At 39.8% G+C, this 26,595-nt stretch overlaps 1 protein-coding gene across 1 annotated transcript in view; it reads right to left on the bottom strand.

The window, feature by feature from the left end:
- The window catches only part of Atg7 (Autophagy-related 7), a 196,796-nt gene that overhangs the window by 16,389 nt on the left and 153,812 nt on the right, over window positions 1-26,595 (bottom strand). Inside the window, exons 16-17 of the mRNA XM_090381559.1 lie at window positions 11,145-11,260; window positions 1,192-1,360 (exon numbers count right to left, since the gene is read on the bottom strand). Coding sequence (XP_090237685.1) covers window positions 1,192-1,360; window positions 11,145-11,260 — 285 coding nt within the window. The remainder of the gene's footprint in view (window positions 1-1,191; window positions 1,361-11,144; window positions 11,261-26,595) is intronic.

The raw sequence follows: 26,595 nt of genomic DNA, 5'->3' as shown, positions 1-26,595 counted from the left end.
AACTTCTATAACGACAGATGGAAGTTTGTTCCAGCTAGCAACCACCCGCTGCATAAAGGCAAATTTACGCACATCTATTCTACAACTGTCTTTCCTCAATTTTTGCATATTACTCTAGAACAAAAAGTCGGATTGAGGCCAAGTTTTCAACTTGTGTTGGTCCTTGGGAAAATTTCAGGTCCAGTTATGATTTCACAATCCCCCTACACACAAAAATTGGTATAAATAATATTTTTGGATTAATTACCAAGAAAAATGTGGATTACTACCAAATTTTCAGCCTATATTTTGTTGGCCCCTGGAATGGTTAAGTTTAATTCCAATTTCATAGCATTCCCTCTCCAGTTTCCCATACAGAAATAAACTATAAATTTGTAACAGGAGCTCTGTTCCCTTTCAAAATTTCAATGCTTGCTTAGAATATTTTAGGAATCTTTGTAACAAACTTTCATGTCAGTGGGTTGACTTAGTTTGTTATAAATCATAAATTATTACCATTTGCAAATGCACCCAAAATGTAACGCATTGTTTATTTACAAACTTGTAGATATTCTTAATGATTGCTTCTGCTGACTTGTACAGCTTCAAAGTTTGGATCCAAATAATTTTTTTAAGTGGGGGAAAGCCAAGTTTAGAGTGAAGAGGAAGTTGAGTAGGCAACATTTTATTTAGAGAAGTTCTAGTTACAGTGTGCCTTTGACCATTTTAGTAAACATCTTGTGTTTATTTTGGATGAAATCATTATAGCAGTATACCAATTAAAATATCTAAGTATAATGCTTGTAACATTCAGGTAGCAGTTGTGTAACCAAGACTGCTTCCTAAGTATGTTACACACTATCTTCAATAAAGATCTTATAAGATTGTGCAGATTTTTCAAAATTGAAACAGAATAAGGGTGGCTCATTTTGAAGTTATCTATCTTGAAAATATCAGCACACCAAATGCACATTAACTCCACACATATGCAAGTAAATACCTTTCTCCACCTTCATGAAAATTTTTGTGTAATATCAAGGTGCTGAATGGTTTCATGTATTTTTTAATTCATTAATTTTATCTATATCTATTGTACAAGCTATTAATAAAAAATATTCTTGTAATACATATATAATTGTTTTTAACAATTATATATGTATTACATAACCTATATATATATACAATTATATATGTACATTAAGGAATACTTACAGGTGGTGAACATGCAATACAGTTTTCAAATGATTTTGTAGCAGGAAGTATATGTTGAAATCTAAATAAGAATCCTCTAATCTGATGAGGAATAATTCCAAGGAGCGATATTAAATTTGACTCTACATTAAAGCTCTCATCACTTGAACTGGTAGCTGGGGCTTCAGCACTGTAATAAAATAATTTTAGATGAAAATAGGCATTATATGTCTGCAACTACAGAGGAAATTCAAGCTCTTCACAAAATGTACAATGGCCCCGAAGTTAAATTTCATGGAGAAAATTTTTTCAGTGCAGTCAGAATATTTTTATAAAACAGCACCAGATGCTGCTTGGTTAGTCTATTTAAAGAACAGAATGGAAAAAGTATTAGCGATGGTCATTTTGCTATGTGCTAAATCACTAGGACCCTATTTATTTTGTTGGTAGCAGATGAAGTGAGGGCTGTGCCAGGAGTCAAAACAAATCAAAATATTCTCCTTCCAAATAATTTTTTATCAACTTATCAATAGCACATTTAGTGTGACACATTTGGAAAGAAACCTAATGTCCTATCAAGCACATTAAGTACACTGCTTTACAAAACTTTAACAGTCACAAAATGAAGCATATCATGGAAGCCATTCAAAATATTCTAATTGAAAGTTTACATGTAGATGATCTTTAACAAATATAGATTGGTAAACATAAAATGACAATGAATATACATGCACAAATCACAGAGAACCACTGGTTGATAGTGAAGGGATATGGCTCTCCTTAACTGCAATATAAGACCCACAAAAATGTGCATGCTATGGGCAATGTGGATTTTGTGTGGATCTTTAAGTGAGTTTTTAGATAAAAAGAACTTTTACAAGTAGTTTGTAAGGTTTGTTCAGGGGCATATGAGGCAGAAAAACCTGATAAGCCATAAAATTTATTTTTAGTTTTACAACTTTACTTTTTTAAATAACATAACATAACATAAGATGTGGTGGCAGTAGATAATAAGAGGCCTGTTTCCTGATGGCAGGGGTGGAAAACCTACCATATGTTTTTGATTTGAATATATCAGAAAGCAGCTGGGGAAAAGTGTATAAAAAGTAGACATAGGAAATAAATAGGTAAGGAAGATTAGTTTAAGTAAATAAGAAATAGTTTTTTTTTGTGTGAATGCATTTTACTCAGAAAGCAAAAAGTTAGGTTACAAAGGTAACTTAGATGATGATCTGTGGAAGCACACTAAGCTCCTATATAGATAGAAAGACAGAAATTGTGGAAGTTGTCAGAGTAGACATATAGCACTGAGGACAGGAGACTGTGCTGACCATGCTGTATGAATAATGGTGTTTATCGGCAGATAGCAAGCAATCCTAGTTCTGTATGATGAAACCACCCAATAATGAACCAACAATGTTCCTGTATAGATATAGATATTACCTGTATACTCTGTGCACAGTTACTGTACCCTCTGAAAGCATATAAGGTTGGAATGCCAATTAGTAGTAGTAGTAATAATGGAGGCATGTGATGCAAGAAAGTATCCATATGAGCTTATGTAGCATCAGCCAAAAAAAAAAAGAAAAAACCAATTTCACACATCCATTCCCTTTAAAAGTTTGTACAGTTCCTCCTTGACTTTATTTATTTTTTTTTTATGAAAACCCCAAACACGAAAGGTATCAAAACCTATAGTACTTAGTACGTGCATGGGTTGAAAGAGAAGTATGGGGGGAGGCTCTAGAGACTAAACATGGGTTTCGCCACTTCAAGCCTCCAATAAGCAAAGTGGTGGTATTTCACCAATTGACGAAAGTCATCTATTTAAGCCATCAACTTCCACGACAGATGGAAGTTTGTTCCAGCAATTAAACACCCCCCCCCCCCGGCTAAAGTCAAATTTCCACACATCTATTCTATAACTGTCTTTCTTCAATTTGAATTTATATCCCCTCTGGTTCATAACCTCAGAAAGCAGAAGAATCCCATCAGAATTCAGCATTCTCAACACATTCAAGGCCTTACACACTTCAATCAGATCACCTCACAGGTGCCTAGTCTCCAGCTGCTGCAATTTGCAGAACTTAAGCCATTCTTAGCAAGAGGACACCTTCATCCCACTCACCAATCTTGTTGCCCTTCTCTGTACATGCTCAAGCAACTCTACATCCTTCCTAAAATGAGGCCTCCAGACCTGTACACTACTCAAGGCATGGCCTAACCATTGCTTTATACAAAAGGATATCACCTCCATTTCCCTACTAGCAAAATTCCTGTATATCATTGACAAAACCCCATGACCTACTCTAGCAGTCAGTCTGCACTGCTCAGAAAATTTCATATCTGACTTCACAATTACGCCCAGGTCTTTTTCATTTTCTACCACCCTTAACACACAGTTGGTAAGTTTCTCTAGGGTTATTTCTACCCATATGCAGTACCTTGCATTTGTCAATGTTAAACTTCAGTTGCCACTTCTCAGCCCATCTGCTCAAATTTTCTAGATCCTGTTGCAGTAGCATACTATCATTAGTGTCATTAACAACCCTGCCAACCTTTGTATCATCTTCAAACTTGGACATTAAGCCTGATATATACCTTCATCAATATCATTAATAAATATACAAAACAACAGTAGGCCCAACACCGAACCCTGGGGGACACCACTAATAATAATGCAGCATCCATCGCTGCTCTTATGTTTAACTTCAAGAATTCAGCTCACCGTTGATCTCAGTTATTACAAAATCATTAAGCACCCTGTTACAGTCTGATCAGGATATTAGCCTTGAAGGCTAATAGCCTCGAAGAAATTAATATGAGGGGCCTGACTAGCCCAACTCAATGTCAGAGCTCATTCCTGTGCATCAGGCAACACAGTAGCAATCTCCAAGGCAGAATGCGCCGGTCCCAAAGGATATAGTTATTGTTGGTGACTTTATTGTCAGGGAGACAGGTAATATTGTAGTTTTAAATGTTTTTCACCAACCTTATGTAGAAATAAAACACAAAGAAAACAAAAACTGGAATCTTGATAACTGTATTTATAATATAACTTATTATAAATACAGTTATCAAGATTCCAGTTTTTGTTTTCTTTGTGTTTTATTTCTACATAAGGTTGGTGAAAAACATTTAAAACTACAATATGAACATACCCAACCTCAGAGGCCTGTTTGAAGAAAAAAAAAAAAAAAAAAAAAAAGGACAGGTAATATATTGTGTAAAAAAGGATAGATGGAATAGGACCAAAGTATGTCTGCCAGGGTCAAAAGTTGATGACGATGTAGAGCATATATCATCTTTTAAGGGCACAAAGGGTGATATTGTATACATTGGCACCAATGACATTAGGAGTAGAAGATCTGCAGATTTACTTAACAAGTACAGGTCAATTTTCCAACAAAGTCACGAGTTAGGGTTAAATTTGAAAGTGTCTGCAATTCTGCCCAGACACGATAGGAGGGAGTACATGATGAGAGCCTTTTCAATCAATTTGGCCCTGGAGGGAATGTGCAAGGATCATGGGGTAGAATTTTTTTCAGCGTGGTCTGTGCTGGTTAACAGGAGAGATTGCTTCTACAGGGATGGGATACACTTAAATAGAAAGGGTGCAAGAATATTTGCTGATGCTATTGAGGCAGTGTTAGGTGGAAAATTGCTAACTTGGGGGGATTCACAGACTAAAATCACAGGCAGAGGTGAAGGTGATTCTTGCACTACTTCTATTAGAATAAGCAGCAGCCTAGAGCGAGGGGTGTGTGTGTGTGGGGGGGGTTCAGGGACTGATGGCAGTCATCGTGAAACAGGTTATATGGATGTGTTAGGGTGAATAAGAATAGGTGCATGTATACCAATGCTAGAAGCATAGTAAATAAATTTGAAGTGTTGGTCAAGACATCAAAGGCGGATATTGTTTGGATATCAGAGACGTGGTGTCACACAGATATTAGGAATGCAGAATTGGAATTTGGGGAGTACAGAAAGGATAGGAAGGGAGGAGAGGTTATGCTGTTAATTAAGCAAAACATAAAATCAAAAGAAGTGCATCCAGTTGATATAGATGGACAGTGCACTGTTGAGTCAGTTTGGTGTGACATAAGCACTGCAAAAGCAAAAATAAGAGTAGGAGTGTGTTATAGGTCTAATGACTTGAATGAGTACAATGAACAATTGTACAGAGAAATAGAGTGGGCTAGTAAATCAGAATGTCTTATAATGGAGGATTTTAACTTCCCAGATATTGACTGGAACTTGTTGGTTGGTCACTCGCACACTAGTAAGACTTTTATGAATTTACTGGCTGATTGTTTTCTGCAGCAGCATGTTCGAGAGACAACCAGAGAGAGTAATACTCTTGATCTGGTTATCAGCAGTGATCATTTGTGTATTAAGAATTTGCAGATAAAGAATTTGGCAGTGATCATAGTGTACTAATGTGGTATTTACTTAAAGATATAATTACCATCAGGGGTAAAGGAAAGGGTTTTTGTTTCCATAAAGGTGACTACAGTGGTCTCAGATATAAAGGTGACTACAGTGGTCTACAGTGGGATCAACTGATGATGTTGCCAACAGCAAATTCTAAGTGGGAAGCATTCAAGGAATTAATCGCGGAAGCTACTAAACGTTTCATACCTATTAATTGTTGTTCAAGCTTTAGGCCTAAATGGTTGTCAAATGGACTAATGAGAGTCATGGCAGAGAAGAAAAATGCATGGGATACATATAAATTATCAGGCGACACAGAAGTCTACGGCAGATATAAGCTAGTCTGTAATCAAGTCACAAAGGTGGTTAGGCAGGCGAAGGCAGATTACGAGAAATCTTTGGCAAAGGATGCTAAGAAAAACAGCAAGGATTTCTTTACTTATATAAACTCTAAAAGGAAAGGGATGAATCAGATTGGTCTACTTGATAATGATGGTTCGACTATTGATGATCCTGCTCAGATAGCAAACAAACTGAATGAGTATTTTGCATCTACATTCACACATGAGGAGTTATTATGGATTGAAAATACCAGAAGGTTATCAAATTGTAGCAGGGTGCTTAATGATTTTGTAATAACTGAGAGCAAAGTGGAGAAATTGTTGAAGTTAAACAACATAAGAAAGGCACCTGGGGTGGATGGGATCTATCTAGTTATATTAAAGGAGGCAGCAAAGAAACTAAGCAAACCCGTAGCCATAATTATGAGAGCATCCTTGGACTCAGTGGAGGTCCCCACGGACTGGAGATGTGCAAATGTATCCCCAATTCACAAAGGGGGATTGAAGGGTGACACGAGTAATTACAGGCCAATTAGTTTAACTTCTGTTCCGGGTAAAATAATGGGATCACTGGTTAAAGATGCATTGCAGGATCATCTAGACAAGACTGCAGCAATAATTCAGACACAGCATGGGTTTGTTATGAGAAAGTCTTTTCTGACAAATTTGATTGGATATTATAATGTGGTTACAAAGGAACTGGATGCAAAAAATAATTTTTATATATACTTGGATTTCAGGAGAGCTTTTGACACTGTTGCGCATGAAAGACTACTGTACAAATTGGAGCAGAATGGTTTTAGGGATAAGTTGCTACAATGGATAAAAGGATGGTTGAGTTGGAGAAGACAGAGGGTGGTAATCAATGGGCGCTGCTCTTCATGGACTAATCATCTATTAGCGGAGTATCATCTATATGTTATTAGTGTAGTCCCACAGGGTTCGGTGTTGGGTCCACTGTTGTTTTGTATATTTATCAATGATATTGATGAAGGTATATCAGGCTTAGTGTCGAAGTTTGCAGATGATGCAAAGGTTGGCAGGGTTGTTAATGACAGTAATGGCAGTGTGCTACTGCAACAGGATCTAGATAATTTGGAAAGATGGGCTAAGAAGTGGCAACTGAAGTTTAACATTGACAAATGCAAAGTACTGCATATGGGTAGAAGAAGTAACCCCAGAGGAACGTACCAACTGTGTGGTACAGCCAGGCCTCGCATAACGCGAGTTCGATTAACGCATGTTTCAGTTACCGCTATTTGAAATAATCATACCACTTTTCACTTTACTCGATGCAAATTTCCAGTTAACGCGATCTCTTTTTTTATGCGATAGTTGAAAAATATTTGAATTACACATTAAGCTTACTGGACATTGGACGAGCAATAAACACACGTTTGCCTGCTGCCCGCCTCAGTGTGTTCCATCCGCTAATTAAGTCAATGCAGACTTGCAGTCAAAAATTCTAATTTTTAAATGAGCCAGATGAAAATGTTACCACAAAGGAGATAACGGTAAAAGAACTAGATGAAATCTTTCGTATCGCAGAGAATCTCAAACAAAAGGTGTGAGGTTCTCTGCGATATTTATTTCGCCAGGACCCAGAGAAGATTGTTGGCTATCAGAAATTGATTGATAAAAAGAGGAAGTCAATGCTGTTCAAATATTTCCACAACAGTCATTTCTTCATTGTGTATTTTATGTCAGAGGTTCCCAAACTTTCTCAGTTCACGGTGCTGTGAGTGTCTCAGTAATTTTTTCACGGTACACCTAGACCAAAAGAAATATCTAACAGTTCCGTTTATAGTTAGGTCCAAACAACTTAATAAGAATTGTTGAAACTGTGAACTACCTCAAGCTAGTAGTTCGCGTGGTGTCCGACAGATGTTGAGTATCGCTGTGCTTCCATCGAAAATTTAAAATATTCCGCGGCGCACAGTTTGGGAACCGCTGTTTTATGCAATAAACATTTAATTCCATAATTATTTTCATTATTACATTGTATACAGTTAAAAAGTTATTTAAAAGGTATTTTTAAAATTCTTTATAGATATTCCAGAAGTCAAGGTCAAGGACCAATTATAATTTTTCTATTGATTATTATATTCGATTAACGCGTTTCCGTTTTGCGCGATGCATTCCCGGGACGAATTAATCGCGTTAATCAAGGCCAGCCTGTACTACACTTAGGGTGGCAGAAAATGAAAAGATCTTGGAGTAATTGTGCAGTTAGATATGAAGTTTTCTGAGCAATGCAGACAAGCTGCCAGAGCAGGTCATGGGGTTTTGTCAATGATATATAGGAATTTTGCTAGCAAGGAAAAGGAGGTGATTGTCTCTCTGTATAAGGCAATGGTCAGGCCACGCCTTGGGTACTGCATACAGATCTCGAGGCCTCATTTTAGGAAGCATGTAGATTTGTTTGAGCATGTACAGAGAAGGGCAACAAGATTGGTGAGGGGAATGAAGGGAACCTCTTACCAAGAGAGAGGCTTAACCACTGCAAATTGCAGTGGCTGGAGACTAGGCACCTGCGAGGTCATCTGATTGAGGCCTTGAATGGGTTGAGCATGCTGAATTCTGATTGGATTCTTCCACTTGTTTAGATTACGAACCTAAGGGGGCATAAATTCAAATTGAGGAAAGACAGCTGTAAAATAGATGTGTGTGAATTTGCCTGTAGCCAACGGGTGTTAATTGCTGGAACAAACTTCCATCTGTTATTGTGGAAGTTGATAGGTTAAATAAATTTAAGGAGGAACTGAGCAAACATTTAGAGGGAACGGTTGTGTGTTTTTTTTTTTTTTTTTTAGCTGTTGTTACATAAGCTCATACGCTTGCTTTCTTACCTCACATGCCATGCCACGATTACTATTACTATAAATTTAAGGCTGAGCTGGACAGGCATTTGGAACGAATGGAGGGGTGAAATAGGAGGGTTTTTTTTGCTAATAAACTTCTGGCATTTTCCTCCCTTTTTTAATAACTCCTCATGTATGAATGTAGATGCTAAATACTCATTCAGATTATCAGCTATCTGAGCAGAATCATCAACAGTCGAACCATTGATATCAAGTGGCCCAATCTGATTCATCCCCTTCCTTCTAGAGTTTATGTAAGTAAATAAGTCCTTGCTGTTTTTCTTAGCATCCTTTGCCAAAGATTTCTTGTAATCTGCCTTCGCTTGCCTAATCTCCTTTGTGACTTGATTACAGACCAGCTTATATCTGCCATAGGCTTCTGTGTCGCCTGATAATTTATATGCATCCGATGCATTTTTCTTCTCTGCCACGACTCTTATTAGTTCATCTGACCTCCATTTAAGCCTAGAACCGTATTTCATGGGATCGGTATGAAAAGCCTATTAGCTTCCATGATTAGTTCCTTGAATGCTTTCCACTTAGAATTTGCTGTTGGTGACATCATCAGTTGGTCCCACTGTACAGAATTTAAAAACTGTCAGTCCACTGTAGTCACCTTTACGGAAGCAAAAACCCTTCCCTTTACTCCTGATGGTAATTATATCTTTAAGTAAATCTCACATCAGTACTCTGTTATCACTGCTACCTAGTGGTTCCTTTATCTGCAAATTCTTTATACATGAATAATCACTGCTGATAACCAGATCAAGAGTATTATCCTCTCTGGTTGCCTCTCCAACATGATGCTGCAGAAAACTATCATCCAATAAATCCACAAAAGTCTTGCTAGTGTGCAAGTGACCAATCCACAAGTTCCAATCAATATTTGGGAAGTTATTCCTCCTCCCCATTATAACACAATCTGATTTACCTGTCCATTCTATTTCTCTGTACAATTGTTCCTTGTACCCATTAGGCCTATAATATACTATTACTCTCATTTTTGTTTTCCCAGTGCTTATGTCACACCAAACTGACTCAACATTGCAACTAAATTAATCTTTTAGTCTGTGAATCCCCAAAACTAGCAGTTTTCAGACCCACATAAAGCTGCCTTGAAAGCATCAGCAAATATTCTTGCAACCTCTCTATTTAAGTTTATCCCATCCCTCTAGAAGCAGTCTCTCTCATGACTTGTTTTCATCGTTAACCTGTACTTGCTAAGTAAAGCTGCAAATCTACTCTTAATGTCATTTGTGCCCTTAAAAGACATCATCAACTTTTGCTCCTACCCTGGTCCTATTCCGCCTATCCTTTTTACACAATATATTACCTGTCTCCCTAACAATAGTCACCAACAATAACTAGCTCCTGTGGGACCAGCGCATTCTGCCTTAGAGATTGCCACTGCATTGCCTGATGCACAAGAGTGAGCTCTGGCATTGAGTTGGGCAGCTGAGAGCCTGATGGGTTCCCATTTTAATACCTTTAAGTGCATCTACCCAACTTTTCAAACTCTTATAAGCACCAATCAGAATGCTGAGTTGGCACCTAATTTCTTGACACTCTCTGCACCTAGCACACACAAAGAGATCTTCTTTGGCTCGATCATATCGTGTTCCAGAGAGTTCTGCAAACATTTCACAAGTTGAACATTTTTTAGGCTGTGATGCATAGGAGAATCACCCCCTTGGTTCTCCCCTGAGTCACAGCACTCCTGCTACTTTGTGCCCATTGCTTTGTTGCTGTAGTCTGGGGAATGATATTAAAATTAACAATGAAAATTATTAAATTGAATTAATTAATTAATTATCAATTCTACACTATCTAATAGTTTCCTAAATGCATTGATTCGTATTATGCTATCTAGTTTTACCTTAAAGCTACCTATTTACCAAAATTCAAAATTTGAATTCCCTACCACTCACTATACAAAAACAATGGCTGAAAGATTCAAACGAAACAACGGATTTACATATATTAAGTAGTAACCTACAAAAACTCTATCTAAATTAAAAATAACGAGCGTAACTAGAACTATAAAGCTACTTATAAAGTACAATATAATATGACAATTAAGTAAATAAAATAGCAAAACACTGATTTTTTTTTGGAGCTTGTAGTTCTGTCCAAATTCAAAGAGTTTGGGCAGAACACTTGTTTGTGTTGCAGTTTCCATATTTCTCTGAGAACTGTAAAGTGTTAATTTTACAAATGTAAAAAGATCTGTGGTTTGGCTAATAAAGCTCTCAAAGAATGCAAAATTCATTTGTGAAAGAGGAACATAAAACTCCTACATGTGTAATGTCTGCTTATGGATTAAAAGAATGATACTTACCCATCTGGATGTTGTAGGATATTAATCATCATCTCCACTGCTAAAGCAGCCGCGATAAAAGATACACCAGGTCTAGTAACTGTGCACTGTTGATCCAAAGTTCTATCCTGTGTAGACTGTTCAATTAAAAAAAAGTATATTTTTTTCAAAAACATATTTTCACTAGATATACAGGGTGATTCACTACCAGTGTGACAAACTTTCAGAAGTGTAGGGGGCACAAAGATGAATCGGAATCACATAGCATTGCAGGGTCCAAAATGCCTTCGTAATGCGATAGAGAATGTTGAAAGGGAGGTCGCGTGAACAGTGATCCTGTTGGAAGTCAGCATTTGCGAACCGGTTCCCGAGGCAGTAGGATGTACGAGCATTCAAATGTTGAACTGGCCGACATGCACCTTGCGTATGGAGCTGCGGACTGTAACGGACGCACCACTCTGCGCTTGTACCAGGAACGTTTCCCGCACAGGCGTGCTCCTCATCATACGATTTTTGCACGTGTGCACAGAAGGTTACGTGAGACTGGTTGTTTCACGAGAGGTACCATGAATCGAGAGCGAACGACGAGGCCGCCAGACAATGAGGAGAATGTCCTACGTTTTGCAGAAGGCAATCTGAGTACGAGTACTCGAGTGATAGGCCAACGATTGGGTATTTCCCAATCCACTGCATGGAGGATACTGTCAACAAACCAAATGAGTTCATACCATCTGCAACGCATCCAATCATTGGAGCCTGTGGATTATCCACTCCGGAGGACTTTTGCTACTTAGTTTCTTCAAAAGAAACGGTTCACAAATGCTGACTTCCAGCGGGATTGCTGTTCACGCGACCTCCCGTTCAACGTCCTCTACCGCATGACGAAGGCATTTCGGATCCTGCAATGCTATGTAATTCCGATTGTCTTTGTGTCCCCTACACCTCCTGCAAGTTTGTTGCACTGGTAGTGAATCACTCTGTATATGTAAATTATTTTCTCTTACATTGGTGATATGAAAGTATGCAGACTGAAGGAGAGAGATATGAAGAATAAGAGTAATGAGTGATGGAAATCTCAAAAAAAGCAATTTAATGCAATTACTGTTGCCAATGGATACACTGATACAGGTTTTTCTTTTTTTTTTTTTTCTTTTCTTTTCTGCAAAAGTAGTTGAGGTGAGCATACAGGTTAGTTGTGGGTTCTTATAAACCCACAACAACCATGATATTGCAGTCAGTTTTGGCAAAAGCCAAAACTGACTGCAATATCATGGAAAGTAAGGGGGAATTACTGAATTAGACGTGGTTGGTTTTTTATTGGCAGTGATTTCCACATTTTCCAGTTGAAAAATGTGAAACCACCCATTCAAGATGTTACAGTTAAAAAAAAAAAAAAAAAAAAACACCATAAAAACACATTTTCTAATATGCTTTTAAGGATTATAAATTAATAAATTTGATGACACCGAAATACCAGTTAAATTAACAAATGCCAACATAATAGGAATAATATCCATGAGTGATGAGAAAGCAAGATTAGGATTATCCCATTCATAGAAACCAGTATTGAGGAATAAGGAATATGATGACAATTAATGAAAATGGATTGGGAGAGCACATATGAGTGTAATAAGATAATGTGGGGGGGGACTTCACTAAAAATGATCGGCAATGTTCTGTTCTAAATGGAACATAACAGTAAAATTTTTTTTCCAATAGAGATATGTTAGAATTAGTATATTTTTTAACACTGATTTTGAAGCCCATGTTTTTGATTTAATATAGATCTTAACTGCTCTCATAAATTTATATTAAATAATTTGTAACTGAAGTTTCACACTGCTTATATACAGGGTGTCTCAAAAATATTGGTACAAATGTTTAGGGGAGGTAGGTAACATCTAAAGGAATGTGAATCGCATAGGAACCCATAACCGGAAACATCATTGTAAGTCGGTACATGGCGCTGTTCATCAGTTCGCGAGAAGGAAAATTTCTGGTTTACTCATTCAAGCAGTAGTCACCGCACGAAGAGCTTGCATCGATATACGAACTGTGAGCTGGCAGACATGCACCTAGTGTATGGATTAGCAGAGGGCAATGGACAAGCCGCTCAACGAATTTATGGAGAACGCTTCCCAGACAGACATGTATCGGACCACCGTTTGTTTGCATGTGTGCATCAAAATTTGTGCTATTATGGGTCATTTAGCGGTAACAGGAGTGGTGCGGGCAGACCACGTTCGACGAACTCCCGCCATGGAAGAAAGTGTGTTGAATGCCGTCCAGAATAATCCTACTACCAGCACACGTGACGTTGCCTCTGCCTTAGGAGTGTACAGTGTACAGTGTGTCTGGCACGACGATTCCTTACACCCATTTCATCTCTAAAGGATTCAAGTTACTGCTCCCCCAAGATCATCATGCACATGTGGCTTCTGCGCAGTGGCTTCTCCAAGAAAATGTTCAAGACTTGAATTTTCCAGCCTATGTTTTGTTCACGTATGAGGCTTATTTCACCCAGGAAGGCTTATTCAATCAGCACAATGCTCATGTGTGGGCTCACGAAAACCCACATGGTGTGCACCCCCATGCGGCACAACATCGCTTCACAATAAATGCGTGGGCAGGTATGGTCGGTGACTGCTTAGTCGGCCCATACCTGTTACCATCCCACATGAACTCCACTAAATATCGGATCTTTCTTGAACAAGTTCTACCAGTGTTACTTGACGATGTTACAGCAAATGCGAGACACAACATTTGGTTTCAACATGACGGGGCGCCTGCCCATTGTGGAAGGTGTGTTCGTGACCATTGGAACAGATGTCGATGGATTGACCATGGTGAACCCGTTGCCTGGCCCCTACGCTCACCTGATTTATCGAGCCTTGATTTCTTTCTGTGGGGGCCTCAAATCTATTATGTATGAATCGTCTGTGGAGACGGAAATGGTTTTTTTTTTTTTTTTAAGGAGCATTAGCAACTAAGGCCATATTGCTCCGGGGATAATGCGGTGGTTATTCCCTGACCTTTCAGCATCCTCCGTATTTGGTGGACACGGGCTCAAACCCTGGTCTAATCAAGAAGCACGTGCTACACACTGCTGCTCCTGCCCACCTGGCTACGGAGGCGCCTGACGGAAATGGATCTCGGGGTGAGACTTGTCTGCGCTGCTGCTCCTGTCAAAGAAACTCCAGGTGTGTTCGACTGAGTCCGCCAATCCATGCTGTGTCGGTGTCATGCATGCTTCGCGTCTCATGGTGGAACCTTCGAGCATCTGTTGTAACATCGTGAAATGCATCCATCTCGTACTCCATTGTTAATATTATGTCAAATAAATGTTTGCCACTAATTACTGTCTTGTGTCATTTCTGCTTCTTGTGTCTCTGCTACTACTTTCCCGTGACGTTTCCGGTTATGGGTTCCTATGCGATTCACATTCCTTTAGATGTTACCTACCTCCCCTAAATGTTTGTACCAATATTTTTGAGACACCCTATATAATTAATATCTTATGAATTTTAGATTTAAATGAACATACATTTTACTCTGCTTTATAACTTTCTAATGTGGCTGAAAATAAAACTAAAGTCATGAAAATTTACAGCCCAGAAACCTTGTGATTCTAGTCTAATGCTCCCCAATATGCCCTTCAACACATTCTTCATCTGGGGAAATTTTCTGGATTAATTACATGGCTGCTTCATATATGAACACATGATGCTACACAGAGGAACAGTATTCTTGACCTTATTTTTACTATGGATTCAATTAATACTGAGAACTTTTGCATTATGGAATCAATTCTAAAACAGATGCTAGTGAGAATATACACCAATGAGCCAAAACATTATGACCAGCAAGTCGTTATGCAAATCGAAGCAACTGCCGGTGAACAATGGCATGTGCGCGGGTCGGGACATGGTATAAAAAACACCTGATGCTGAGCCGTTAATCAGTGTTACTCTCGTTCTTCAGATGGGAAAGGAAGCAGACTTAAACAAGTTTGATAAAGGCCAAATTGTAATGGCCAGATGACTGGGTCAGAGCATATCCGAAACAGCAGCACGGTTGGTGGGATGCTCATAGTCAGCTGTGGTTAGTATCCACCAAAAGTGGTCCGAGGAGGGGGAACCCACAAACTGCCGGCGAGGTGTTGGATGAGGATGGATCATCGATACTCTAGGTGAGTGAAGGCTCTCCCGGAAGGTATGTGGCAACAGAAAGGCGACTGTGGCGAAACTCGCCGGTAATTGGAATGCTGGTGACGGGAGTAATCTGTCACAACACACAGTACATTGAACTCTGCTGAAAATGGGGCTGCATAGCCGCAGGCCAGTCAGAGTGCCCATGTTAACCACGGTTCACTGGCAACAGCACCTACAACGGGCAGTTTTTTTTCAGTTTATGTATAATTGTCTCTGGTGGCACCCAGACTGATGTCCATCTCCACCTATATTCATGTATCCAAGTGGAACATCCAAAAAAAAAAAATAATAAAAATAAATAAATAAAATATATAAAAAACAGTAGACAGACCACTTATCCACCAGGAAGTAGGCAACACACAGGCAACCACATCCCGGTGTCCGTCCCTCCTGCATGTCAGTCTACTATACTGTCTGTGTAAGTATCACAAAAATCCCGCACCCACCAGCAGTTGTGTAAGTCTGATGGGTGCCAGCGTCTCCTGATTCTAAGCTGCCAAACCTTGCCTATGCCAGCTTCGATGCTCGCATGCCTACAATGGGCATGCAAGCATCGAAACTGGACCTTGAGTGATTGGAAGAAGATCATCTGGTCTGATGAATCATGTTTCCTGTTGCACCATGTGGACGGCTGGGTACGTGTGCGTTGTTTATCTGGGGAAGTGATGGCGCTTGGATGTACTGTGGGACGAAAAAAAAGCTGGTGGGTGGCAGCAGTGTCACGTTTGGGCAACGTTTTGCTATGATACCCTAGGTCCAGTCATCCATGTGCCGGGCACTCTGATGTCTACCACCTACCTAAACATCGTTGCTGACCGGGAACACCCTTTCATGGCAATGGCCTTCCCCTCTGGCGGTGCCGTCTTTCAGCAGGATAATGTGCCATGCCACACCACCCGGATTGTTTGAGACTGGTTCACGGAACATGAGGAAGACTTTCAAGTATTGCCCTGGTCTCCAAATTCCCCAGACATCAATCCCATCGAGCATCTGTGGTTTGCGTTGGAACAGCAACTCCAATCTGTGGCGTCTCAACTACAGACCTTACAGGAGTTAAAGGATCTGCTGGTTACGTGTTGGTAGCAGATACCACAAAACACATTTAGAAATCTTGTAGCATCCATGCCTTGCTGGGTACGAGCTGTTTTGGCTGCGTGTGGAGGACCAACATCATATTAGGTAGGTGGTCATAATGTTTTGGCTCATCGGTGTATTGTTTGAATAGAGAATCATAATTCAGAGAATAACTTCGAGTCCACTCAGAACTTAACTATTATTTAGCTGTCCATTCTCATCTCTAAAAGTATTACGGTTGTAATTAATATTTATAATGGGATGTGGATTCATGTGGTGATTATTTTTATTATTATTATTTTTTTGTGATGTGTAGTAAGATAAAATTAAATTTTTGTTATATTTTTAGATAAGTCCAACAACTGAAATGGCTTTATCATGTACATATGTGCGTGGGGGAAGAGTTATACATTATTTTTTTTATTTGTTTATTTATTTGCTTTTTTTTTGGGGAAAGGGATAGAGGTTACTTCTTTTCTTCTTATTATTCAGTTGTTGCCATACATAGTACAGGGATGGAACTTGGATAGTAGATGGTGGTAAGACATTTCTGTTTAGTTATTTTATTTTTATTAGAAAAAGGCGGCACCCAGAACGTAAGTTTAAATCCGCCTAACAACTCTCAACTGAGTACCTCACATCCTTCATAAAATGAATAAATTAATTAAACATTATAAAAACATAAAATATATAAATTATTAAAAACATAATAATAAATAAATAAAAGACAACACAATTTACACTAGCAACTCATCCATATCTTAAACAATTGTGGTTACCAAGAACATCATAAACAGACTTTTAAAACTAAGTATTGTCCAGGTCTTCCTGGTAAAACAAATCTTCATATTGTCCAATTTTATCTTCAGACTTGATTGAGGCAGAACCGGGCTTGCCCTCAGAATCAGTCTCTTCCTCCAAGCAAAACCTTCTTTTGCAAAGGCCTGGAGTGCTGCAAGATTACTTTGTTTGAATTAGTTTTCCACTGCAGCTGGGGAGAATCCCTGGATGTTATTACTCAGCTGTTCTCTGGATTCATCATATATTGCACAGTCGAAGAGTATGTGGGACCAGTTCTCCTTCGCTCCACAGAAACAGAGGTCTGAATCCGGATGCCTAAACTGAAACAATTTCTCATTGGCCCCATGTCCTGTGACTAGATAGCAGGTTTCCATCGTGAGAGTAAACCATTTTGTAACAGATTTTGCCATGGCAAAGGTAACATTTGGTATGAAGTTTTTCGTGACTAGTCCCTTGTTGATTGTGTCTCATTGTGTCTGCCATATATGAACTAGCTCATTAGAACAGCGTTAAGTGGATGTTAAGGTGGATGCCTAGGAGAAGTCCCCACTGGACAGAGTTCAGCTTCTTTAATTTTACAATTAACTGCCCGATGAAACCATGCCCCTTCAGTGAACATGACTATGGGAAGGAACACTGTTTTGTAGTAAAGGAGTATTGTGTGCTTGGAGAAACCTCAAGTTTTACTCCATTTCTGTTTAGTTAATGGTTCCGCTAATGCGAGTCCTGTCACATTAGATTGCATCTATGGCAATCCTTAAGATTGCTGTGGAATTGTCACATAGGTGCCACCACTACAGTGAACAGCTGCATGTATACACAAGCAATTATATTGATACACCAACCGTGTTGTATTAAAATAATAATTTACCTTTAATACTGCAAAATATTGTACATATATATTTACAATTGAAACTATTTACAATAAAATAAAATAAAAGTGATAAAAGCATTATAAAACGTTAAAATATATTAAAATACGTTAAAATACTGGATACCGAAGCTTTCAGAGGCATCCGCCTCCTTTCTAAACAGTACATTTTTACTTGCAACATATCCTTAAATAATAGCAGGTTCACGGCTCACATGGTTCCACAGGCGCATAGGCGGTATTCCCCCCATGCGTACTAGAACCGGAAATGGCTCGGGAGCGTGCCAGGTGGAATCGGTCATCCCGTCTGAGTATTACAGCCTCAAGGAGGGGATGCATACGAACTCCCCTGTCTCTGTTAATGGTATTGTTCTCAGATGAACAAATTTGTAAGCTCTCAAGCCATTTGCAGTCCCAAAATCTATGAGCATGGTCGACGATGACAGCTTCGTCTGGGGAGATCTGATGATGCTTCTACCAAAAATGTCCCGCCACAGCAGACTTCCCATAATCCGTGGTCTTTATAGCATTCATATGTTCCCCCAGACGGTCCTCGAACCGGCACGTTGTTTCACCAACATAACACTCCCCACAATCCAGGCATTTAATCTCATATACTACCCCACTACTACAATCTTTTGTTATGGGGTCTTTAACCTGGGACACCACTGTATGCAACCTCCATACCGGAAGCTGCACACAGCATGTCTGGCAATCCCGTAATACTAGTGCTAAACGCTCAGTAAGGTCCGGATAGTAGGGAATATAAGCTGTGGCAACTGGTGTGAAAGGCTCTCTATGATACTCCACACCTCTAATGTATCTGTCCATGACCTTCTGGGGGTAGCCGCATTTCTTGAGGTCTGCTGTGACTCGTCTAATTTCCTCTTCTCTGTCCCCGGGGGTAGTGCAGTGGGACCAAACCCTATCCAATAATGCTTTAGCGACACTATTGTTTATGTTGATTAGTTTGTGCAAACTATAATGAGTGTATTGGGCTTGGCACATGGGCTTCCTATAGACTCTAGTATTTAACCTAAGGCCTTCTCTATAGACCAATACATCAAGGAACGGTAGGGTACCATCAACTTCCACCTCTGAGGTAAACTGAATGAATGGGGAGAAACTATTGAGAAAACTAAGAACCTCATCCTCTTCTCCCTCTCCAAATAATGGTAAACGTGTCATCGACATACCTTTTTCATTTGCGCATGGGGGGGGATCCAACCCATCAAAAATCCTGGTTTCCAATTCTTCCATAGCCAAATTTGCTACAATGGCACTTATGGGAGAACCCATTGCTGCGCCGTGAACCTGCTTATACATAACATCCTGAAATACCATAGTGGTGCTGGACAGACAAAGCTCCACACCACTACAAATATCTTCTACATTAAGGAGAGTCCTGATACTTAGGGTATCATCTTTCTCTAGTGCCATTCTTACACCTCGTACACCATGTTCGATGGGAATGCACGTAAAGAGAGAGACTTTTCATTATGACATCAAAAGATATCATAATCTCACTCTCTTCTATACTCTGTTCCTTTACAAATGTCACAAAGTCCTTACTGTCCTTAATAGTAAAGATGGAACGCCCAACTATGGGAGAAATCAACTTAGCTAAACATCTGGATAAAGCATGGGTAGGACTACCAATAAAAGATACGATCAGTCTGAGTGGGACCCCCTTCTTATGTGTTTTCGGAAGACCATAAAATCTGGGTAGCTGACATCCTGTTGCGTGTAAAGTCCAGAACACCTCCTTAGTAATTTTTCCCGCTTTCAGCCAAAGTTGTAACATCCTATTAACCTGTTGTTCTAAGCCGGCTAGTGGATTTCTCCGGGTAACTCTATATGCGGAACTATCCTGTAGAATGTAGAAATATTCCTCTTTATCCATTATCACAGTTGATCTGCCCTTATCGGCGGGTAAGACTACGATTTTGTCATCCTGTCTAAGTTCTACGAGGGCTTTTCTCTGACTAAGACAGGTTAGAAGGCGCTGTTTTAGTCTGACTTAAGACCGCTGAAGTTTTTACACGTATTTTATTGGCCAAAGTCATCGGCAATTTACTAATTGCTCTTTCGATACCTATAGCTATTTCTGCAATGGGTGGTTTGGGAGGTATCAAAGCAAATTTAGTCCCTAAATTCAATACCTGCTCCTGCTCTTTGGTTAATTGTTTACCACTCAAATTGTGTATAAAATTGCTGGTACTATTATTACGTTCAACCACAGATTCCTCTAGTAATTTACTAAACTTCCTTATTTGCCTTAGTCTATAGGTATCTGATATTCTTGATACTTTATCAAAAACCAACCTCATTATAAGTGCTGAATGTACTGAAGTTACACTACTATTAATCTGACCCAAGACCGCCGAAAAACTTCAGCTGTCTTGAGTCAGACTAAAACGGCACCTTCTAACCTCAGTCTTAGTCAGAGAAAAGCCCTCGTAGAGCTTAGACAGGATGACAAAATCGTAGTCTTACCCACCGATAAAGGCAGATCAACTGTGATAATGGATAAAGAGGAATATTTCAAAAAAGCCTTAGACCTTCTACAGGATAGTTACCTGGAGAAATCCATTAGTCTGCTTAGAACGACAGGTTAATAGGATGTTACAACTTTGGCTGAAAGCGGGAAAAAATTACTAAGGAAGTGTTCTGGACTTTACACACAACAGGATGTCAGCTATCCAGATTCTACGGTCTTCCGAAAACACATAAGAAGGGGGTCCCACTCAGACCGATCGTATCTTTTATTGGTAGTCCTACCCATGCTTTATCCAGATGTTCAGCAAAGTTGATTTCTCCCATAGTTGGATGTTCCATCTTTACTATTAAGGACAGTAAGGACTTTGTGACATTTGTAAAGGAACAGAGTATAGAAGAGGGTGAGACTATGATATCTTTTGATGTAGTGTCTCTGTTTACGTGCATTCCCATCAAATATGGTGTACGAGGTGTAAGAATGGCCCTAGAGAAAGATGATACCCTAAGTATCAGGACTCTCCTTAATGTTGAAGATATTTGTAGTGGTGTGGAGCTTTGTCTGTCCAGCACCACTATGGTATTTCAGGATGTTATATATAAGCAGGTTCACGTCGCGGCAATGGGTTCTCCCATAAGTGCCATTGTAGCAAATTTGGCTATGGAAGAATTGGAAACCAGGATTTTTGATGGGTTGGATCCCCCCCCCCCATGTGCAAATGGAAAAGGTATGTCGATGATGCGTTTACCATTATTCGGAGGGGGAGAAGAGGATGAGGTTCTTAGTTTTCTCAATAGCTTCTCCCCGTTCATTCAGTTTACCTTGGAGGTGGAAGTGGATCGTACCCTCCCGTTCCTTGATCTATTGGTCTATAGAGAAGGCCTTAGGTTAAATACTAGAGTCTATAGGAAGCATATGTGCCGATGCCAATACACTCATTATAGTTTGGCACAAACTAACCAACATAAGAATAGTGTCGCTAAAGCATTATTGGATAGGGTTGGGTCCCACTGCAGTACCCCCGGGGACAGAGAAGAGGAAATTAGAAGAGTCACAGCAGACAGCAGTCAAGAAATGCGGCTACCCCCAGAAGGTCATGGACAGATACATTAGAGGTGTGGAGTATCATAGAGAGCCTTTCACACCAGTTGCCACGGCTTATATTCCCTACTATCCAGGCCTTACTGAGCGTTTAGCACTAGTATTACGGGATTGCCAGACATGCTGTGTGCAGCTTCCGGGACAGAGGTTACACACAGTGGTGTCCCAGGTTAAAGACCCCATAACAAAGGATTGTAGTAGTGGGGTAGTGTATGAGATTAAATGCCCGGATTGTGGGGAGTGTTATGTTGGTTAAACAAGGCGCCAGTTCAAGGGCCATCTGGGGGAACATATGAATGCTATAAAGACCATGGATTATGGCAAGTCTTCTGTGGCAGAACATTTTTGGTAGAAGCATCATCAGATCTCCCCAGACGAAGCTGTCATCGTCGACCGTGCTCATAGATTTTGGGACCGCAAATGGCTTAAGAGCTTACGAATTTGTTCATCTGAGAAGAATACTATTAACAGAGACAGGGGAGTTTGTATGCATTCTCTCCTTGAGGCTGTAATACTCGGACAGGATGACTGATTCCGCCTGGCACGCTCCCGAGCCATTTCTGGTTCTAGTACGCATGGGGGGAATACCGCCCATGCGCCTGTGGAACCACGTGAGCCGTGAACCTGCTATTATTTAAGGATGTGTTGCAAGTAACAATGTACTGCTGAGAAAGGAGGCAGTGCTTCTGAAAGCTTCGGTATCCGGTATTTTAGTATTTTAATATATTTTAACATTTTATAATGCTTTTATTTTATTTTATTTATACTATATATTTTATTGTAAATATTTATGTACAATATTTTGCAGTATTAAAGGTAAATTATTATTGTGTATCACTATAATTGCTTGTGAATATGAATTCTCCCAACCTCATAGGTCTATTTGAAGATATAGTTGCATGTATATATTTGTATATATGTAAATAAAAAAAATAATTGAAAATTGTGGAATTGTCACTAAGCTTTGTCGAAATTCTAGAGAGAAAATTCTGCTGACGAGGCTACTAGAGACGGTCGTGTTCCAAGCCGCTAAGTGGATTTTTCTTATTTATTGATTTGAAATTATTGTTTTTCTAAAACTTTTGATTTAAATTTAGTAGTATAACATTATTTTGTGATTTCCTGATTAACTTGGTGTATTTATTCTTTACTCGGCCTTGTAATTGCATAAAAGTATCGGTAAGGGTTTCCACATGTTTCAACTCCGCTACGTTCGTAATTTTCCCGCCATTGTGATACGATAGTTGTATGCCGTACTAGATAGCGTTAGTTGAACTTCGTTAGCAGTTAAATTGTACGTTTAAATAAATACATATAACGACTTAGATTACAAACGTAATATAATTAATTATATTTAACATAATTAATAACATAACATAATTAATAAATTAATAGAATCATGACAGAGCAGCAAAGCAAAAGGCTCAAGCTAATGGAAGCGCTGTGGCTCAGAGCAGAACTGAGGGGTGCAGTTGTCCTCTGACTCACAGCCTTATAAAATGCACTGTTTGCTTGATGTTTGCAGAGCAATCGGGTACGGGACATGATACTGCCAAGGGGGATGTCTTTGTGTGTGCGCGATGCAAGGAGTGTATCGATATCAGGCAACAACTCGGCGTTCTTGTGGGCCTATATGAGAGCTTGAAGGACAGGGTGGATGCCCTCGAAGAAACTAAATTGAGGGGCCCATCAAGCTCTCAGCTGCCCACATCAACGCCAGAGCTTGCACTTGGGCATCGCGTGACACAGAGACAACCCCCAAGGCAGAATGCGCTGGTCCCGAAGGAACTAGTAGTTGTTGGTGACTCTATTGTCAGGGAAACGGGGAACATGCTTTGTAAAAAAGATAGGTGGAACAGGACCAGGGTATGTCTGCCAGGGGCAAAGGTTGATGACGTTGTAGAGCGAATATCATCTTTTAAGGGCAAAAAAGGTGATATAGTTGTACACGTTGGCACTAATAATATTAAGAGTAGGAGACCGGCAGAATTACTTAACAAGTACAGGTCACTGTTGAACAAAAGCCGAGAATTAGGGTTGAATTTGAAATTGTCTGCAATTCTGCCCAGACACGATAGGAGGGAGTATATGATGAGAGCCTTGTCGATCAATTCGGCCCTGGAAAGATTGTGCAAGGCTCAAGGGGTAGAATTTTTTTCAGCCTGGACTGTACTTGTTAACAGGAGAGATTGCTTCTACAGGGATGGGATACACTTAAATAGAAAGGGTGCAAGAATATTTGCTGATGCTATCGAGGCAGTGTTAGGTGGGTCGGAAAACTGCTAGCTTGGGGGGAGACAAAGACCAATAGATTGACAGTAGCCACTGGCAGAGGTGAAAGAGATTCTTGCACTGCTTCTATTAGAATGAGCAGAAGCCTGAAAAACAAGATGCATGGTATTTCAGAGACTGCTGGGAGACATTGCGGTACAAGTAAACACATGGGTTGTGTTAGGGTAGCTAAGAATAGAAACAGGTGCAGGTATACTTGCGTGTACACCAATGCTAGGAGTTTAGTAAATAAATTTGATGAATTTGAGGTATTGCTCAAAACATCGAAGGCAGATATTGTTGGGATATCAGAGACGTGGTGTCACACAGATATAAGGGATGCAGAACTGCAATTTGGGGAGTACAACGTCTACAGAAAGAATAGACAGGATAGGAAGGGGGGAGGGGTTATGCTATTAGTTAAGAAACACATAAAAACCAAGGAAGTGAAGCCAGTCGACATCGCTGGACAGTGCAGTGTTGAGTCAGTTTGGTGTGACATAAGCATTGGGAGATCAAAATTGAGAGTAGGAGTGTGCTATAGGCCTAATGACTCTGATGAGTATAATAAGGAACTGTACAGGGAAATAGAGTGGGCCAGTAAATCAGAGAGTCTTATAATGGGAGATTTTAATTTCCCAGATATTGACTGGAATTTGGGGGCTGGTTACTCACACACTAGCAGGGCTTTTGTGGATTTATTGGATGATTGTTTTCTACATCAGCATGTTCGGGAGGCAACTAGAGGGAGTAATACTCTTGATTTGATTATCAGCAGTGATTCTTCATGTATTAAGAATCTGCAGATAAATGAACCACTAGGTGGCAGTGATCACAGTGTGCTGAAGTGGGATTTACTGAAAGAGGTAACTACCATTAGGGGTAAAGGGAAGGGTTATTGCTTCCGTAAAGGCGACTACGATGGACTGAGACAGTATTTGAATTCTATACAGTGGGACCAACTGATGATGTTACCAACAGCAAATTCAAAATGGGAAGCATTCAAAGAACTTATCTTGGAAGCTACTAGGCTTTACATACCAACTAAGAAATATTGTTCAAGGTTTAGGCCAAAATGGATGTCAGATGAACTAATGAGGCATATGGCAGAGAAGAAAAATGCATGGGATACGTATAAATTAACACATGACACAGAAGCCTATGATAGATACAAGTTGATATGCAACCAAGTTACAAAGGAGGTTAGGCAGGCAAAGGCAGATTACGAGAAATCCTTGGCAAGGGATGCAAAGAAAAACAGCAAAGAGTTCTTTACTTATGTAAACTCTAGAAGGAAGGGGATGAATCAGATTGGTCCACTTGATATTGATGGGTCAACTGTTGATGATCCTGCTCAGGTAGCTAACAAACTAAATGAATATTTTGCATCGACATTCACACATGAGAAGTTATTCAGCGAGGGGAATGTCAGAGGTGTATTCAACTCTAGCAGTAAGCTACAGAATCTTGAAATAACTGGGAGTAAAGTGGAGGAGAAACTGTTGAAGATAAACACAAGAAAGGCACCTGGGGTGGATGGGATCTATCCAGTTATATTAAAGGAGGCAGCAAAGGAAGTAAGCAAACCCTTAGCCATAATTATGAGAGCTTCCTTGGACTCAGGGGAGGTACCCATAGACTGGAAATGTGCAAATGTGACCCCAATTCACAAAGGAGGATCAAAGGCTGACACAAGTAATTATAGACCTGTGAGCTTAACTTCTGTTCCAGGAAAATTAATGGAGGCACTGGTTAAAGAAGCACTGCAGGATCATTTAGACAAGACTTCAGTTATAGCTCAGACACAGCATGGTTTTGTTAAGGGGAAGTCTTGCCTGACCAACTTGATTGGATACTATGATGCAGTCACAAAAGAACTGGATGCAGGGAATAACTTTGATATTATATACTTGGATCTTAGAAAAGCTTTTGATACTGTTGCACATGGAAGACTGCTACACAAATTGGAGCAGTGTGACATTGGAGGCAAATTGCTGCTATGGATAAAGGGGTGGTTGAGGGGGAGAAGACAGAGAGTGGTAATCAATGGACACTGCTCATCGTGGACTAACGTTATTAGTGGAGTCCCTCAGGGCTCGGTGTTGGGTCCATTATTGTTTTCTGTATTTATAAATGATATTGATGAGGGTATATCAAGCTTAATGTCCAAGTTTGCAGATGATACAAAGGTTGGCAGGGTTGTCAAGGACACTACTGACACTATGCTGCTGCAACAGGATCTGGAAAGGTTGAGCAGATGGGCTGAGAGGTGGCAAATGAAGTTTAACATTGACAAATGTAAAGTACTACACATGGGAAACAGCAACCCCAGAGCAACGTATCAACTCTGTGGTACTACACTGACAGTGGTAGAGAATGAAAGGGACTTGGGGGTGGTTGTGCAGGCAGATATGAAGTTCTCTGAGCAGTGCAGACGGGCTGCAAGAGTAGCTCATGGTGTATTGTCAATGATATACAGGAATTTTTCCAGCAGGGATAAGGAGGTGATTATTCCATTGTATAAGGCAATGGTCAGGCCACACCTAGAGTACTGTATACAGGTCTGGAGGCCTCATTTCAAGAAGGATGTAGAGCTGCTGGAACGAGTACAGAGAAGGGCAACAAGATTAGTGAATGGAACAAAGG

This window comes from Mastigoproctus giganteus, chromosome 9 (assembly GCF_048544385.1).
Source record: "Mastigoproctus giganteus isolate SK-2022 chromosome 9, ASM4854438v1, whole genome shotgun sequence".
Classification (NCBI taxonomy): domain Eukaryota; kingdom Metazoa; phylum Arthropoda; class Arachnida; order Uropygi; family Thelyphonidae; genus Mastigoproctus; species Mastigoproctus giganteus.
Note: the sequence above shows the minus strand (reverse complement) of the source record. Positions and strands in the feature narration are given on the sequence as shown.